The sequence below is a fragment of the Acipenser ruthenus genome, chromosome 45 (assembly GCF_902713425.1).
Source record: "Acipenser ruthenus chromosome 45, fAciRut3.2 maternal haplotype, whole genome shotgun sequence".
Classification (NCBI taxonomy): Eukaryota; Metazoa; Chordata; class Actinopteri; order Acipenseriformes; family Acipenseridae; genus Acipenser; species Acipenser ruthenus.
Window position 1 is genome coordinate 5,388,861 of NC_081233.1, and position 17,360 is coordinate 5,406,220.

At 41.0% G+C, this 17,360-nt stretch overlaps 1 protein-coding gene across 1 annotated transcript in view; it reads left to right on the plus strand.

Moving 5' to 3' along the window:
- The window catches only part of LOC117401057 (spermatogenesis-associated serine-rich protein 2), a 35,493-nt gene that overhangs the window by 9,821 nt on the left and 8,312 nt on the right, over positions 1-17,360 (plus strand). The window contains exons 3-9 of the mRNA XM_059013465.1: positions 2,598-2,677; positions 2,910-3,018; positions 7,315-7,364; positions 8,988-9,234; positions 10,523-10,735; positions 12,369-12,504; positions 15,404-15,462. Of these exons, the coding sequence (XP_058869448.1) occupies positions 2,598-2,677; positions 2,910-3,018; positions 7,315-7,364; positions 8,988-9,234; positions 10,523-10,735; positions 12,369-12,504; positions 15,404-15,462 (894 nt within the window). The remainder of the gene's footprint in view (positions 1-2,597; positions 2,678-2,909; positions 3,019-7,314; positions 7,365-8,987; positions 9,235-10,522; positions 10,736-12,368; positions 12,505-15,403; positions 15,463-17,360) is intronic.

The following is a 17,360-nucleotide window of genomic DNA, read 5'->3' on the forward strand; positions in this document are numbered from 1 at the left end:
AGGACATTTGTTATAAGAAGATATTCTACATACTGCAGGTTTATTTATTTATTTTAAGTGAACAGCTGGCTGTGCTGTTAAACTCTGGGGTCTATTTTAAGGATCTAAACCGTGGCGGATCTTTATACCGACCTCAAACGTAGTAACCAGATTACCCTCATTTTACTGCATTTAGCATGTTTAACACTAGAGACACAGCTAGTATCTGTACACGCTCCACGATGTGTTCCATCGCTATGGATGAAATACCCACTGTCACGTAGGTCTATAAATCACCCCATGGAGGCCACAGTTTAGGTCATTGAAATAGACCCCGGTATCTCATGAAATTATGCATTGATTGCTGAATTCTTTAAGTCATGGGAGAGTCCTATAAACTAGACTTCTAGGAGAACCATCAACTGAGGAATTCCAGAAGATGCTGAATTACATTTTTTTTTTTTTTAAATCTGTCCGCACAGACAGTACAGTTGTGGGTGTTGCTAGGTGGACACATGTTTATCAATGCTGTAAATATCCAACGTGATTTGATAAGGCTCCCAGTTTTGATGATGCCTGTGTTTTGACTGTTGCATATCCCACATCCTTTCCTGTTATTTTCTTCCATCTTTTACTCCAGGTGGTTTTTACTGGTGTTTAACCGAAGATGTCTGTATTGTTCTGATTAGTGTTCCGTACGCCCCTATCTGCTCTGAAATTCCCTCGGGTACATTGTTCACTCTGCTTTCTGTCTCAGCTGGTCAGGCTTCATTTGCAGTCAGCTGACGGAGTGACGGAGCTTATCTGCAATGCAAACAGCGCACTTTGAATAACAGGTGCCGTATTGCGTGCAGTATATCTGTTAATGCTGGGTGGAACCACAGAGAGCTGCGGTGCCACGTCACTCCAGGATCTGCACATGCAGGTACACAGATTAACCCCGCAGTGTGTCTGTACGCCCTTGTGTACCTTCATCTTGTAACCTGCTCCAGAATATGGTTTAGTATAGTTGGGGCTTGAACATTTTGTTTTTTATTTTCCAAATCTCTACTTCACCTTTTTAAATGTGAATTAGTAGTTGTTAAGCTGTCTTTGCATCCTAATAAAGAGAACTACTAATTTTAAAGGTTTAAGATTTTTTTTTTCTTTGCTATAAATCAAGGAGATTTTAAATGCTGGACTTTTAAAATCAGTCCACACTCCGTACACTGGGTATTGTATGCTAAAGAAAATCTGTCGTGACAACTCGGTTAAATGAGTGAAAATAACAAAAGCACAGCTATAAACTAGGTGATGGCAAGAATGAAATGCAATTCGGATCAGCGATGAGCAATTAACACAATTTGTCACGTTCATGTTTGAAATAAAAATGAGGCAAAACAGAATCTGGCTCGGTCAAGATATGAAGGTGAAAAAAGCAAGTGACGTTGTTTTGTAATTAACAGCTTTTTCTGAGTTTAATTTAGTAAACTGAATAGGCTCAAAGTTTTCAAAGTGACGTCATGTGATCAAATATAAAAACCAAACTTCAAGCCCGATGTATAGTCAGCTGAATGCCGGTATGTGTGTCTATATATAAATAAAATAGTGCTTCATATTCATGTCTTTTATTGTCACTGTCCATAAACTAGACCTGCAACATGCCTACAACAGGACCAATGTCATTAAAAACACTTCCCTGCAGGTACTGCAGCACAGCTGGTCTCTCTGTGTATTAAATGCATGGCCATGCATAATGTTATACCTTATACTTCATTCTCTTAATAAAACATTGGTGTGTCTGCACCGGGTAACTTGAATAAACAATCTGGGTATGTAGATGTTTCTAGATGTAAAGGATTTGCATCCCTTTGGAATGACATGAACCCCGAGTGAAGGGATCCCCTGTAGCGGTGTGGTATTTTAAAAGCTCCGTTATTGTTCAGACTAGTGTTGTTCCTGCTGAGAGCGAGTGTTTTGATGGACTCTGGCAAGGCGACACGGTAACCAGAGGTCGCGTATGATTTAAAATATCGCCTGTGCTTCACGGAGCTAATGAGGAAGAACTTGAAGAGACTGTTTGTTTGATTTTATGCTTGCTTGTTGGATGTCTCTCAGCAGATACCTACAGTGTGTGTGCATTTTGAACTCCTTGTAATAAAAATTTGCAGTGTTTTCACCAAGTGCGATGTACTGCCTGTGGCTCTTGCTAGATGGCAGTATAGCGACTCCTTCCTCCCTCTAGTCTGGTAGGCTTGCGTTTTAGAGTGTACCTATTTCTTGAGCTTGTAACCTTTTTCAGTAAGCTGCTGAAAAAGCCAAGGAACTTGTTTGGCTGTTTATCTGTAGCCAGGAGAGGCTCAGTATATTAAAACTGTGCTCTCGGTCTGTCACTGGAGATGATCTAACTAAGCAGGTCATTGTCACGTGATTAACGTGGTCCTTAATTCATTTTCAATGAAATCTGACGGTGCAATATGACGGTGTCTAAGTACAAGGTACCAGAGTATATGAAGTTGTTTTTATTGGGTTTAATCAGGAAATTTTGGTGCGATTTAATACTTTCCATGAGTGCTGTAATCGAATTGTATGCTGACCATGCAAACACAGTATTTATTTTTTCTTCTTTTCTTCCCTAGATCCTACGGGAGTGGTTTTTGACACCCAGTCCAAAATGGTGATGTCTCAAGGAGGAAGCTTTGAGAAAATGAAGGAAAAGGTAAAGCGCGGGGCAAGAAGTGATCTGGGTGTTTATTAAAGTGATTTTAGCTGCCCCAGTAATTCCCTAAATCTAACTCGTTGTGCACTTCCAGTCGTTCATATAGGTCTCAAATGTGGACTGTCAGAAACTATGATTTATTACGGGTAATTCAAACTAAATCTAGACTATATACAAGTCCTTGATTTAATATCATGACTTTGCAGTGAGCTCCAAACTGCCTGTGTTTCAGATCAGTGCTGTGAGAGCGGTCGTGCCCAACAGAAGCAACAATGAGATTGTTCTGGTGCTGCAGCATCACGACAACAGTGTGGACCGAGCTGTGCAGGCCTTTGTGGACGGTAATTCCCTTTTTATTACCCCTGTGACTCTCCCGGCAATAGGGATACAGTGAGGCTGCCTGCACTGCTTCTGCAATTCAGCTGCATGCACTTTGTGGTGAAACTTGGTGTAGGCTTGGTACAAGTTGGTGGGGGTGTCTGAATCTAGATCATGACGACCATCTTTCAGATGGAAAATTGAGAGGAAGGTATTCAACCCCATCGAGGCTCGTCTGGTTCCCAGTAGCTAATTGATCCCAAAACCTTAACAAGTCTGAAACTTTAGGATCCCAGTGAGCTGAACTGGACACCTGCAGTACTGGCTTCCTGAGGCCGGTAGTTCACAGACATGTGCTCTCGAGCTCCTGGGTGCAAAGAGGCGATTGTCTTGGCCGTGGGATCGGAGGACGCCCACTGACCTTTGACATTCCTGCGCTGTCGTGCGAGTTGTTGTGGTGAGGGAGTGTAATTGGACATTCTAAATTAGAGAACTTCTAAAGGAAACATTAAATGTGGTCCTCAACCACGGACACAAATATTGTCTAAAGCAAACGCTTCCCAAGTCTGACTGGATGTTTTTGACTACAAAAAATGTTTCAGTTCTCTCTTGTGTTGTACAGATGCCAAGTATAACATTTGAATATGGTTTTGAAGGACCAAGTAGGTAATAACTTGCAAAATGCAGTAATTACTATAGCGGCTACAGCACGAAGGGTTATACAAGTCCAATTTGTATTTTTGTGAAAGAGAATAATGCTTCAAGACTTTAAATAAACCACACTTAAATAACAGTTTGGCATGGTTGCATTTTTCTAGTTGTTTAGCATTATTATTATTATTATTATTTATTTCTTTTTCACACAAATACATATAGTTCCATAAAGCCCATGTGTGGTATAACTAACTACATTAGGCCAGGACCAAGTAAGTTTTGACTCTGTTTAGGGTGACGATATAAAAAGCTCCTAAAATACAGGATCCAGTGCCTCGGGTGAATGTGTTGCAGCTGTTATCACTGCTTGGCAGTCCGGACCATCCTGCCTCCATTCACATCCACAAGAATGGAGATCCACTCATTAGTATGCTCTGCCATTGTAGAGGGCTGCAGAATCAATCAGTCAGTCTTGAGGCAGATTGGAGCCCCAGTGATCATGCAGGGTAGTGCAGTGTTTTGACTCTGCTGAGGGTCTCCACACTGATAAGCCATGTACAAACAAGTTCAACCAACACTTCCACCCCGTCTGAGGTACAAGGAAGTCAAGCACGCCCCCCCCCCCCCCCCCCCCCCCCCCCCCCCCCCCGCCTTCCTGCCCGACAGTCGACGTGGTGACTGAGCTGGAATTTAAATTTAGGATCTTGTGGTGGCTCTAATAATATTATATATATATATATATATATATATATATATATATATATATATATATATATATATATATATAGATATATATATAGTGTGTGTATGTATGTATGTGTGTGTATATATATATATATATATATACAGTGCCTTGAGAAAGTATTCGGCCCCCTTGAACTTTGCGACCTTTTGCCACATTTCAGGCTTCAAACATAAAGATATGAAACTGTAATTTTTTGTGAAGAATCAACAACAAGTGGGACACAATCATGAAGTGGAACGAAATTTATTGGATATTTCAAACTTTTTTAACAAATAAAAAACTGAAAAATTGGGCGTGCAAAATTATTCAGCCCCCTTAAGTTAATACTTTGTAGCGCCACCTTTTGCTGCGATTACAGCTGTAAGTCGCTTGGGGTATGTCTCTATCAGTTTTGCACATCGAGAGACTGAAATTTTTGCCCATTCCTCCTTGCAAAACAGCTCGAGCTCAGTGAGGTTGGATGGAGAGCATTTGTGAACAGCAGTTTTCAGTTCTTTCCACAGATTCTCGATTGGATTCAGGTCTGGACTTTGACTTGGCCATTCTAACACCTGGATATGTTTATTTGTGAACCATTCCATTGTAGATTTTGCTTTATGTTTTGGATCATTGTCTTGTTGGAAGACAAATCTCCGTCCCAGTCTCAGGTCTTTTGCAGACTCCATCAGGTTTTCTTCCAGAATGGTCCTGTATTTGGCTCCATCCATCTTCCCATCAATTTTAACCATCTTCCCTGTCCCTGCTGAAGAAAAGCAGGCCCAAACCATGATGCTGCCACCACCATGTTTGACAGTGGGGATGGTGTGTTCAGGGTGATGAGCTGTGTTGCTTTTACGCCAAACATAACGTTTTGCATTGTTGCCAAAAAGTTCGATTTTGGTTTCATCTGACCAGAGCACCTTCTTCCACATGTTTGGTGTGTCTCCCAGGTGGCTTGTGGCAAACTGTAAACGACACTTTTTATGGATATCTTTAAGAAATGGCTTTCTTCTTGCCACTCTTCCATAAAGGCCAGATTTGTGCAGTATACGACTGATTGTTGTCCTATGGACAGAGTCTCCCACCTCAGCTGTAGATCTCTGCAGTTCATCCAGAGTGATCATGGGCCTCTTGGCTGCATCTCTGATCAGTCTTCTCCTTGTATGAGCTGAAAGTTTAGAGGGACGGCCAGGTCTTGGTAGATTTGCAGTGGTCTGATACTCCTTCCATTTCAATATTATCGCTTGCACAGTGCTCCTTGGGATGTTTAAAGCTTGGGAAATCTTTTTGTATCCAAATCCGGCTTTAAACTTCTCCACAACAGTATCTCGGACCTGCCTGGTGTGTTCCTTGTTCTTCATGATGCTCTCTGCGCTTTAAACGGACCTCTGAGACTATCACAGTGCAGGTGCATTTATACGGAGACTTGATTACACACAGGTGGATTCTATTTATCATCATTAGTCATTTAGGTCAACATTGGATCATTCAGAGATCCTCACTGAACTTCTGGAGAGAGTTTGCTGCACTGAAAGTAAAGGGGCTGAATAATTTTGCACGCCCAATTTTTCAGTTTTTTATTTGTTAAAAAAGTTTGAAATATCCAATAAATTTCGTTCCACTTCATGATTGTGTCCCACTTGTTGTTGATTCTTCACAAAAAATTACAGTTTCATATCTTTATGTTTGAAGCCTGAAATGTGGCAAAAGGTCGCAAAGTTCAAGGGGGCCGAATACTTTCGCAAGGCACTGTGTATATATATATATATATATATATATATATATATATATGTGTGTGTATATATAATGTATATGTATGTGTGGAACTTGCATAAAGTATTGGGCTGTATCTGCAAAGTAGAGCTATCCTATCCGTATTATGAGAGTTGCAATATCAAGAGTATGTAGACAGTACTATGCAAGTTTCATCAGTTGGAGAAGTGGTTATCCAGATGATATATGGAAAATGTAAAAAAGACAGAAGCCTCCACTGTATCCCTTTCACAGGATTTCATTCCCAGCAGGGGGGGGGATGAATAAGTTTCTTTTTAAATTGCATGTTAACCTTGTATAGCGTGGCACTGTAGATAGGAACTTAAATAGTGCTGACTTGTAGTGTAAAGTGTTGATCAGTGTCTGAAAGGGTCATTAGGGTTTGGGGAAGTTTACATTTTAAATGTTTAATGTTGCAAAAATAGTTTTGGTTTTAACTTTGCACAGCATGTGGCAATGTCACATTTAAATTCCACAGCTCTTATTCCCCGTAAAGCAGCAACTTTGAAGCAATGACCTAATAGATAATAAATTATTTTACTGTAATGTGTTTAATTTTAACTAAGCCAAGGGTGTCAAACTTCATCCTCGAGGGCCGCAGAGTCTTCTGGTTTTCATTCCAACTTAAGCTCTCGATTAACATAACTGATCTAATTATTTGTTGAATTTGCATTAGCCTTCACATACAGTATTGGAGTACAGTAGTGTATTGTGATCTAAATTGCTGGTCTTCACTGCGGATTCCACAGGGAGCTTTTGGCTCTGGTGCTCCTGCGGGTTAGGCAGGCAATCTGGGACTGTGCTACACCGGACCCTAGTGGTCAGGTGCCTGGGGAGCTCAAAGCAGACACCTGGTGGGCTGGACTTTGTCCTCCACGGGCCGGTAGCTTACAGACAACAGCTGTGGAGCTCCGGGGTGTTGGCTTGAGTGTCGGAGGACGTCCTGAGCTGTGGTGGCAGGGAAATTTATAAAAAACTACACATGATGACACGACTTTTAATTTATAAATAAAAATCCTCTTTGATCTTATCCATACTGTCAGTGTGTGTGCTGCAGCTTCTGTTCACTCAGAGGGGATGCCAGGCCTGTAACCTTCAGATAGAGTTCAAAGTCAGGCCAGGCCTGTTTCACGGCTTGTCAATAAATGTCTGTTTTCCACCCAAACAGGTAGTGCAGCGGATATCTTGAAAGAGTGGAATGTAACTGGCAAAAAGAAGGTACGTTTCAAAATAGGAACATGCATGCTGAAATCCAAGGGGAAATGAATTGACGTCACTAGAGTACAGTATAGCGTCCAGCACAGAGCTTGGAGCAACGTTGCTGCAATGGTAATTGATTAGGATGAAGCACGTATTACAAGTGTAGCATCTTCATGGTGAGAATCAATCTGAATTGTGATCGTGTGGATGTTTAAGTATGCAGTGTGTTATCGCCTGACTCTTGTGTGAATGCAGGCTTGCTGTCCTTGGAAGACGTCTTTGAAAGCAGGGTGTTAACATCCCAGAGATGAGTCCTGCTGTTCAATGTATGCTTGTTCTTTTGCTTGCGTTCTTTAGATTCAGTACGTGTGCAGTTCATGCTGTTTGAGTCAAGTTCAAATGAAGATGACTTTACACAAAAAAAATCGTAAAGAAACCACATTTAACACAAGTCTATGGAATCAAATGTTTTCGTCAAAGTTTCAAATGTTGCTTAATTTGAATGAATCATCCATTCTTATTAAACACTCGGTAGTGATGAATTTAGAAATATACTGAGCATCATAAGAAACTTCACTTTTATATTTGGATAAAATTCACTAGATGTGATCGACAAACTGTTTTAGAGCAGGTGCAGTGACTTTGTTGTACCGATTTTAACAGTTGACATCACGAAGATGCTGCAAAATGATCTGTCGATCTTGGGCACGTGTTGTGACTCTTGGTCTCCCATTCCGTGGCTCTGTCATTGACAGAGTATGTCTGGATATACCGTCTCGCCAGGTTTGAAATCGCTGGCTGTGAGCACCCAAGACGGTGAGCCACAGTACGCTGCCCTAATCCAGCTTCCAACATGCTGATTGCACAAAGGAGCCTCTCTTGACAAATGAGGCATATTGATTTTTTTCTGTGATTCTCACTCCATATTTAGTATCCAATCAACTGTCTCATTAATTAGGTGATTAAGTGCATATGCTTCAGTCACAGTCACTCGTTTCGTCAATGTCCATTATTTTTTTTATATATATATATATATATATATATATATATATATATATATATATATATATATATATATATATATATATATATATATATATATATAATTTAAATAAATGCTATAATAGTACTAAGTTTCTTTTGATGCTCGGTATACCAAAATAAACTAAAATTCAATGACAGACATTTTGACAGGAACTCTTATTTGCAGACATTGAAAGACTTCTAGCTGAAACATTTGTCATTTGAATTGAAGTTTCTTTTACGATTTCCGAATTGGAGTGAATGTAAGAGATTCCAAAATAAGAGCCGGTAAAATAAATATATATATATATATATATATATATATTCGCTCAGGACCATCGAACATAACTATTAGATGCTAGATCTCTCAACGCTTGTTGTAAAAACAAAAGTAGCTACATACTCCTAATCAATTCAATGCAGAACGCCATGGGAATACCAGCTGTTTCAATGAAACCCACAGCAAGTTCCAGCCATTATTCTGAAGCCTCACCGGATATTGCTCAAAGCCTTGGCTATTCCTGCAGTGACGCCTCCTCTCTCGTTCCTCCCGCAGGGACGCCTCCTCTCTCTCTCTCATATTCCTCGTGCAGTGACGCCTCCTCTCTCTTGTTTCAGCCCAAGAAGAAGAAGCCCAAACCTAAGCCAGCCGTGGAGGGGCAGACTGAGCCGGGACAGGCGCTCAACGGGCAGCCGTGCCATTCCGCCTCAGAGACAGACCGGGTGAACGGTTACCATGTCAATGACTCCCTGAACGACGGGGAGTCGGTGGACTCTCTGAGCGAGCAGCTGGACTGTGTGTCTGTGGACACACGGGACCTTGAGGACTCTGAGTCGGCTACACCAGAGTTGCCAGACACTACAGGTGAGAGGGAGGCAGGGGACAAGGGGGTTCAGACTTGGGAAGGAGGAATGGGCTATCCAGCCACATGATGCTGAATCCCTGGGGCAAGAGGGCTGCAAAACGAGAAGATACTCTTATACCAAGAGATCAGCTGCACATGTTCACTTATTAACGACCATTTTAAAAAGAACAACATACACCGCTAATGCTGCTATCCGTGCCTATAGCGCACGAGACAAGGGTTATAGCAAGAGAAAAACCTAGTGTTTTGATTTGCTGAGTGGTTTTATGATTTCATAATGCCACCAAACCCCTTAAATATGTATACGTTTAGGAAGGTGGGAAGCTATGTGGCCCATGCGAATGCCGTCAGCTCTCTTGGTGGGTGTTTCTTGTAGAATGACATGTTTCTGTTCTGCTACCCGAGTAAGACTTGGCAGCATTGTGCCGGTTTTGTCTGGATAAGTAGGATGAGCAGCACCGTGTCGTTTCGCCTGGTCCTCTCTAGATCCCCTGGCTGTGCTGTCATGAAAGCTTGCTGAGTGTTTGTTTGTTTTTTACTCTCCCTTTTCTCATTTCTTCCTCCTTCAGCGTTGGTGAAATTGAGATTGCAGAACAAGGATTATTCCCCTCACTCTGTTATAGTCTTAGAGCTTGAGTTTAAACTGCACTGGGATTGAATAAGGACTGAATATTGATGGTGTGTTGGCAACCAGCAGTGGACTAGGTGCCTGTTCCATTAAGTTTGCTGTGAGTTAGATTGAGACCTACAGCACAGGAAGTGACACGGTGTCACTGAAGTTAGGCATCATTGGTATAAGTTGATATCGGCGGGCTCTTTCAGGTGTGAAATGTCTTTCAGCAAAGAGGAACGAATTCAGATCATTTAGAACATCCTAACGGGCAGAATATATAACATTGTCTGATGCCTGATTCATGGGACAACCTGTATATTCAATTATATATGTTAAAACACACATTTATAAAAACAACAAATATTCCTCACTCGGACGACCCCTTACTTAAATATCTTGGTATCGCTGAATAGATAATCTCCTCTTATTGCAAATTATTTGAATGAGCACCACAGCTCAAATATAACGGTACCCTGAAACAAAAGATGTTCCTAGGAAACCCGTACAACTCAATCAGGAGTGACAGGACTGTTCAGTGTCGTTTTGTCCTTGGCAGTCCTTCGCCAGAAACCTGTTGGAGGGTAAAAGAGAAAAGCATTGCTATCAATGTGGAATGACTGGGTGTAAGTGTGGGACAGGAAGTAAACTCCTTTTACCTATCTTCTCTCTTTCAGTTGCAGATTTTGAAGACGGCAAACCCAGAGTGGAGCTCCAGAGCCAGCCCAGCCAGCCCCCTCAGCAGCCTCATGCGTCCCGGGTTCACCAGAACCAGAGGAGCTCCAGTAAACCGCACCCCCGGACCAGCTGCAGCTCCCAGCCCTCCCCCGCACTCTCACTGCTCCTCCCTGAGGACTCTTCGCTCGCCAGCGCAGCCAACAAGAAACTGGGTGAGTGCCGGCGGACCAGAGACGTACAGTGCAGCCTTCTGAAACTACTGAAATATATAGCAGACCCTGATACTGATGCGATACAACCATCTTTCATTGGATTGCATTACGATTCATATCATTATATATATATATATATATATATATATATATATATATATATATATATATATATATATATATATATATATATATATATATTATATAATATATATATATATAAAAAAAAAAATACACTGCTGTGCAAAAGTCTTAGACATTCAGGAGTTACAATATATATATCTGTTATGAGTAACAACAATTTACTAGTGTTTACCACGATTCTAACAACTTTGACTTATTAATACAGCTTAGTTTGGGCGAGAAGAAACCAAGCTTGTCATTTTAGCAATCTTTAATTCACATTGATCAGAGTCTTCAAAATAAACTGTACATGAGCAGCTAATATGAAGTGGTGTAGTATCTAATCCATCACTTTTTTTTTTTAAATTTGAAGTGTATACTTGAAATTACGTTCTGTAGACTTGCACAGCAGTGTGTGATTATATATGTAGATATATAATATATATAATATCTCATTAGTGTATAGGGTGTTTAAGATACAAGCTTTACACCCAGTCAAGGTCAGCCAGCAAAGACACTGATAGGGTTGATGGTGGCTTGTATCCTACAGCACCCTATACTATACAATGTAGAGCACAGTACTAGCGCTTGATTGGCTGTGCTATTGAAGTCTTTACTGCAAAACCCTTTATATATGTGGTCTGCTTGTTAAATCTTCAAGCAACTCAATACAAGCTTCTGCCATAACAATGATGGACAAACTGCACAACTGTTTTGTCTGTTTAAAAGCACTTCAAGGATACGTTCTGCCTCTGTATTCTAGCCATTGTCTCGGGGTGAATGAGCTCAGTAATCACATGACCATGTGCTGTCCAATGAATGACTGTGCTGAAGCGGTTCATATCTCTGTTCTATAGCCTGTATGCCGACTGAACCGCCTCGCTGAATGTAACTTGTTTATGAAATCAGCTGGTCAGCACAAAACTATCGCAGAAATAAATATCATTCTCCATAAACAGTTGTTTATATTTTCATTTGTCAAAGTCTTCATCTTGGGCTGAAGATGCTCAATATTTCCGAATATTGCGTGGGGTCTTTGTACTGAAATAGCATCTTTCACTGTGGTTTTGATGCAAGTGTAAACATACACCCCATTCCAAACTAAACAGTAATAGCTAGGGATTATATCAAAATGATGTCTGTTTGTTTCCATGTCCTTTTAAGAAACTGGCTCAAATTTAATGACACGCTCATAACATGAGTATCGTGGGAACAGCTTGTTTTATAAAACTAATGAAGATGGCCTTCATTTCTACATGCTGTTGCCTTGGATGGTCACAAGACATGGTCATTGTGATGTGTTTCCTACCGGCGCACCTTGGGTAGACTTTTGTTTGCAGTGTAGTAATTTCTTGGCGTTTTGCGGTCCTGTGTCGTATGAACATTATAAACATCCCCAATAGGCTGCTGAAAGCTGGTACACGCCACTAGAAGTGCCCTCTGGTGGTTGTGTATTAGTACAGCACACTCCTATTCTGTGTGTCAATGTTACTCTGTGTTTGATTCCCAGCTTCCAACATCGACAAGTCTGTGAAGGACCTGCAGCGCTGCACGGCCTCTCTCACTCGCTATCGCGTGGTGGTGAAGGAGGAGATGGACTGTTCCATCAAGAAGATGAAGCAAACCTTTGCTGAGCTGCAGAGCAGGTACGTTGTCGTTTCTCACCTCATGCCAGTCAGGAGAGACAGGGCGAGGCAGCCGGATGTGTAGAAGTGTTCTCACATTAACATACACCTCATGATCGAGGGAATGTGGACCGTTCTCATGCCCCTTGCGTGTTTTCTATACCAGGGCTTCCCAATCCGGTCCTGGGGACCCCGTGTGTCTGCTGGTTTTCATTCCAACTGAGCTCTCAGTTACTGAATCAGACTGAACTGATCATTTGCTAAATTAGACCTTAATTGTTTTCCGCTTTGAACAGTTGCATATTTCAAGTTGGCTATAACATTTTTTAAATGACCTGAACTCTGCTACTGTTTGAGGGGAATATAATTTAGAAAGCTCTAATTTAGGCAAATTTATCAGTTCAATGAAGGGTCTGGTTAAGTAATTGAGAGCTCAGTTGGAATGAAAAGCAGCAGACCCAGGGGGTCCCCAGGACTGGGGTTGGGGAACTACTCTTGCATACAGTATCTCAACACATTGTGACACTGGACATAGATGCATGAAGTGGTAACATTAAACACTTCTCTTATAGATGTATTGCTGTGTTAATGCACTGTGCTCTACTACCTAATCTACTGCATACAAAATCACTTGCTTTACAGTAGAGATACCATAAAGCAAGTGATTTATTTTGTATGTTTTTAAATAGGAATTGTATGTGCATAGTTTCTTTGCTTCTTGGAGTTATAAAGTAGCATGTGATAGAAGTGTTTTAATGCTGTAATTCTGCGTGGAATGCATAACTGCAGCTCCTGGGCTGGAGTCAAGTGTCTTCTGTTTCTGATTTAGTATTTTGTTTATGCAAACTTGGAAGACGTCAAGCAGGCACACAGCTGAAGCATTAGCCTAAATGTTTTACTTCTGAGTGTTTGAAGCTGTGTATGGTTTTATATTTATATAATATATATATATATATATATATATATATATATATATATATATATATATATATATATATATATATATATATATATATATATATATATATATATATATATATATATATATATATATATTCAGTGGTGGTTTTTTATTGTAAATCTAAGAAGGCAGTAAAACGACTGCGACCGGAAAGTGAAATAAGTGCCTTGCAGACCGTGCCTCTGCAGGAGTGTGCTTTCACTTGGGTCTCTTTGGTCCTGCTGTTTTTGTGAGTTAGTTATTTCTGCATTATATTCTAAATGAATGAACAGTCAGATTGTGGGGATGTATGGAGGTGTGTCTGCCTGTATGACACACTTTTAGATCTTATTCCACATACTGTGAATTGGTCATTTTTTAATGTACTTTACCGTGATACTCGCATCTCATTTAGACGTCGGTCTTAAATACCAATACTAACTATTGCAATTTCAGATTCTATGCTGTTCTGTGGATATACGTTGTGGTCCGCTTTTTCCTCACACTGACAGCTCTGATTTTGAATTTGCAGCATGGCAGGGGGTGGATGTCACTGACGTACTTGTTTATTTTGCTGCTTGTGTTTTTTTTAGTTGTTTTGACTGCCTGGGTCGACTGCTTGCAAGGCCTGTCCCTAATACAAACAAAATAACAAAGCATGACCGAGTCCCAACACCTGACCCTACAAATCTGCACTACTGCACACCAAGCTCTAGTGCTTTCAAATGCTGAAGTGCCTGCTGGATTCACTGTGTACTCAAGAAAACCCTGGACTTGGTGCCCAGGCTACTGCTGTGCTGGGCTAGACTGCACTTTGAATAACAAGCCAGTATGTGCCAATATGCTGTGAGTTTAAAGACCCAAGTCCAGGTTTCTGTTAAACAGCTATAAAAAGGGGTCAAGGATACTGTACGACTCTGTCTGCCAGGAGCTGTACAAGATCTCTTAAGTGAAGCTTCAGATTGTATCCTAATTGAAAGGGAGGGAGTGGTGTTTATTGTAAAAGAATCTTTCCTTGATTGCAGTGCAGTCAACCCTGCTAGGTCACCTCACAACTGAAGTCCTGCATTACTGCTGATCCCATTATAAGGTCACCTCTGTTTCCCCGCTGGAGACGCACTGTACAGGAGATATGGAGGCGGCTGCACGGAGCTCACATTTCACAGATGTCTCCCTATATCTGGAGAACCGCTTCTCCAGTTGTCAAACTTTGGTATTCAAGTTATTGATAATGTCAGGGATTAGGGTTCTGCAGAGGGGCTGTCTGTCTGTTCATCCATCTGTCTGTGTGTCACGCTTTCAATGTGTTTGCATAGATCTCTACCTGCTTCTCAAGTTGTCGTCATTCTTTAATACTGTGCTGTACTTGCTGTTGATAATCGTCGTGCTCATCAACTTTTTCATTTTGCTGATCGCTTGAATTCACAGCTCTGGAGGTGGGTGGATGTTACTGATGTCATTGTGATTTGCATTTATTTATTTTATTTTTTTTAGTGTTTGGAGAACTGATAGCAGAAGCAGGGGTTGGGAGAGTACAGATTGTTTGCTCGGTTTAAGCAACTCAGTGCTGAGCTGTGGCTCGGATTCCAAGCACGCGCAATTAAAACTGCACGATCCTGTATTGCTGGAAAGTCATCAAACATCACAATGTTTAAAACAAGACTTTGTTTAGCAACTGGACTGAAGTGGTTTTAGTTTCAAGTCTAAACTCCACTAGAGCACATTGCTTCGCGGCCCAGCAAGTGTGTTTTAACACTCCAATCGCTCGTCCGTGTCTGGACTAAGATCTGTTCTTGCCAAATACAATCTTCACATTGATTGATTATTTTCAGATGAGGAATGTAGCCAGTTTGCTTGTCTGAAGAACATGTTATTTTAAAGGGGCCTCACAGTAACAGCAGCTTGGTTGTTGGGTAAGTGGTGTGGTTTTATCAATGCTGTAGTTTCCACGGCTCTAACTTCCCTTTTGTTTCTTATCAGCTTGATGGACCGGGAGGTTGCCTTGTTGGCAGAAATGGACAAAGTCAAAGCAGAAGCCAGTGAGTATAACCACGCCTCCACTCTTCCAGCAGAGCTCAGCTTGTCTGCTGTATTACAGGTTTAGAAATACTAAAATAAGCTTAATCAGTTCAATGAGAAATGTTTTGACAGTTCTGTTTTTTTCTTGTTTACTTTACTTTAAGGTGGAAAAAAAGACTGTTTTCACTGTGGTTCTGGAGCTGTGTTTGTGTGGGTTTTCACTGTGGTTCTGGAGCGGTGTCTGTTGCTACAGCTCCCTGCTACAAACTGATTGAGTTTTTGCCCTAGAAACCAACTTTGCATGTCCCGTCCCCTGGAGAGCTGGGAGCTGTTCTCTGGGCTTGATTGTCTGTGAAAGCTGCTTCCCTTCTCGGGTGTCTCTCTGTGAATGCTGTCTTTGTGCGGAAATAATCCCAGAGCTCTGCATTCCGTCATAGAATTGCTGGGGCCTGAGGGGAATTCCAGCCCCCTCTCGGCACACTGCAAGAGAGCGGAGTCCCACGGAGAGCCGCGCTCGCTCTCGTGTGTGTGTGTGTGTGTGTGTGTGCTGGAATCAGTTTACTGGCACCGTGGCTAATAATACATCTATACCTGCTCAAGTAATGTGGCATTTTGATGTAGGGGTAGAACAACTATCTATTTGCCAGAGTCAAGGTAAAAATAGTCGACCTAGTAGCAACTTGTATTTTAAAACTGCTTTTGAGGTTTTTTTTTTAATTATATAAATGAATACTGTTCTAAAATGTCATCCCAATGATTTTCTACATGCCTTTGCAACCCATTCCATCCCCTCCGCACTCTGTGTGAAGCGCCTCCTGCCCTCTGTACTAAATCGGTCTCCACTTCATTTCCAATCGACAAACCCTCGCCACTGCTTTTTAAAGACTTCAGTCCAGCCCACCTCTAATTTTTCTTGCTCTGTGTAAATCCTTGTTCTCCATATCTCAGAACAAACACAGCCATACATTTACCAATCCCATTGTCCCATGCCTTTTTAATGAGCATTAAAGTAGCCAATTTAAACACATACATAATACTTTTTGAAGCTGGAATCAATGGGAGCTCTTTTTGTTAGTAGTAGTTCCAAAAAAAAAAAAAAAAAAAAAAACTACCCGGAATGCAGATTGTGGTGATTTCTGCATTTCGAATGGGTGTCTCATCTGGTGAATCATTTAAACTTGGCACCCGCTAGCAGCTCCCTGTTCTAAAAGCATTCGGAATGAGTCCTGCCTGCAGAGTGCCACTCTAATCTGCATACATGAAAGGAATCGCTTCAGAAATACTCAAAAGTCAATGACAAATGTTTTGACAGTCTTTTTTTCAATGTCTTATGGGTAACATACATGACCGAGTGCCTCCACCCCGGTGTGCATGGGTTCAGGAGTCCTGCTGGAGTGAAGCCCAGGTCACACCTGGAATGATAACGATCATTATAAACAACGATAGCTATCGTTTCGATTGCTTTGAGCCTTTTTTTTTTTTTTTTTTTTCCTGCTACAATAACGATGAATGTTCCTGGCCAGTCAGGGCTGTATTAAATGTGACATCATCACCTACCTGGTGTTATTTTATATATTATTATAAACAGTAAATTCAGGCATTGCAATGATTTACTACAGAGAACACTGCCCTCCACTGTTCCACTTTTTAGTTTTTATTGTGTTAGTTATTTGATACAGCCATTAATGTATAACTATAGCACAAGCACGACGTATGATCTTATATGCTCCATAAAGACACGTCAGTCTGCATATTATAGTTGCTTTTTTTGCTTTAAATAATTAGTAAAAATATATACATAATGTATGGAGTATTGTTTATATCGTCTCTCGTCATTAAGGTGTAATTAGTGACACATACCATGTTTTTGTATTATGTTTTACTTTTAATAGGAAGTGGTTGTTTCCAAGGCGACCGT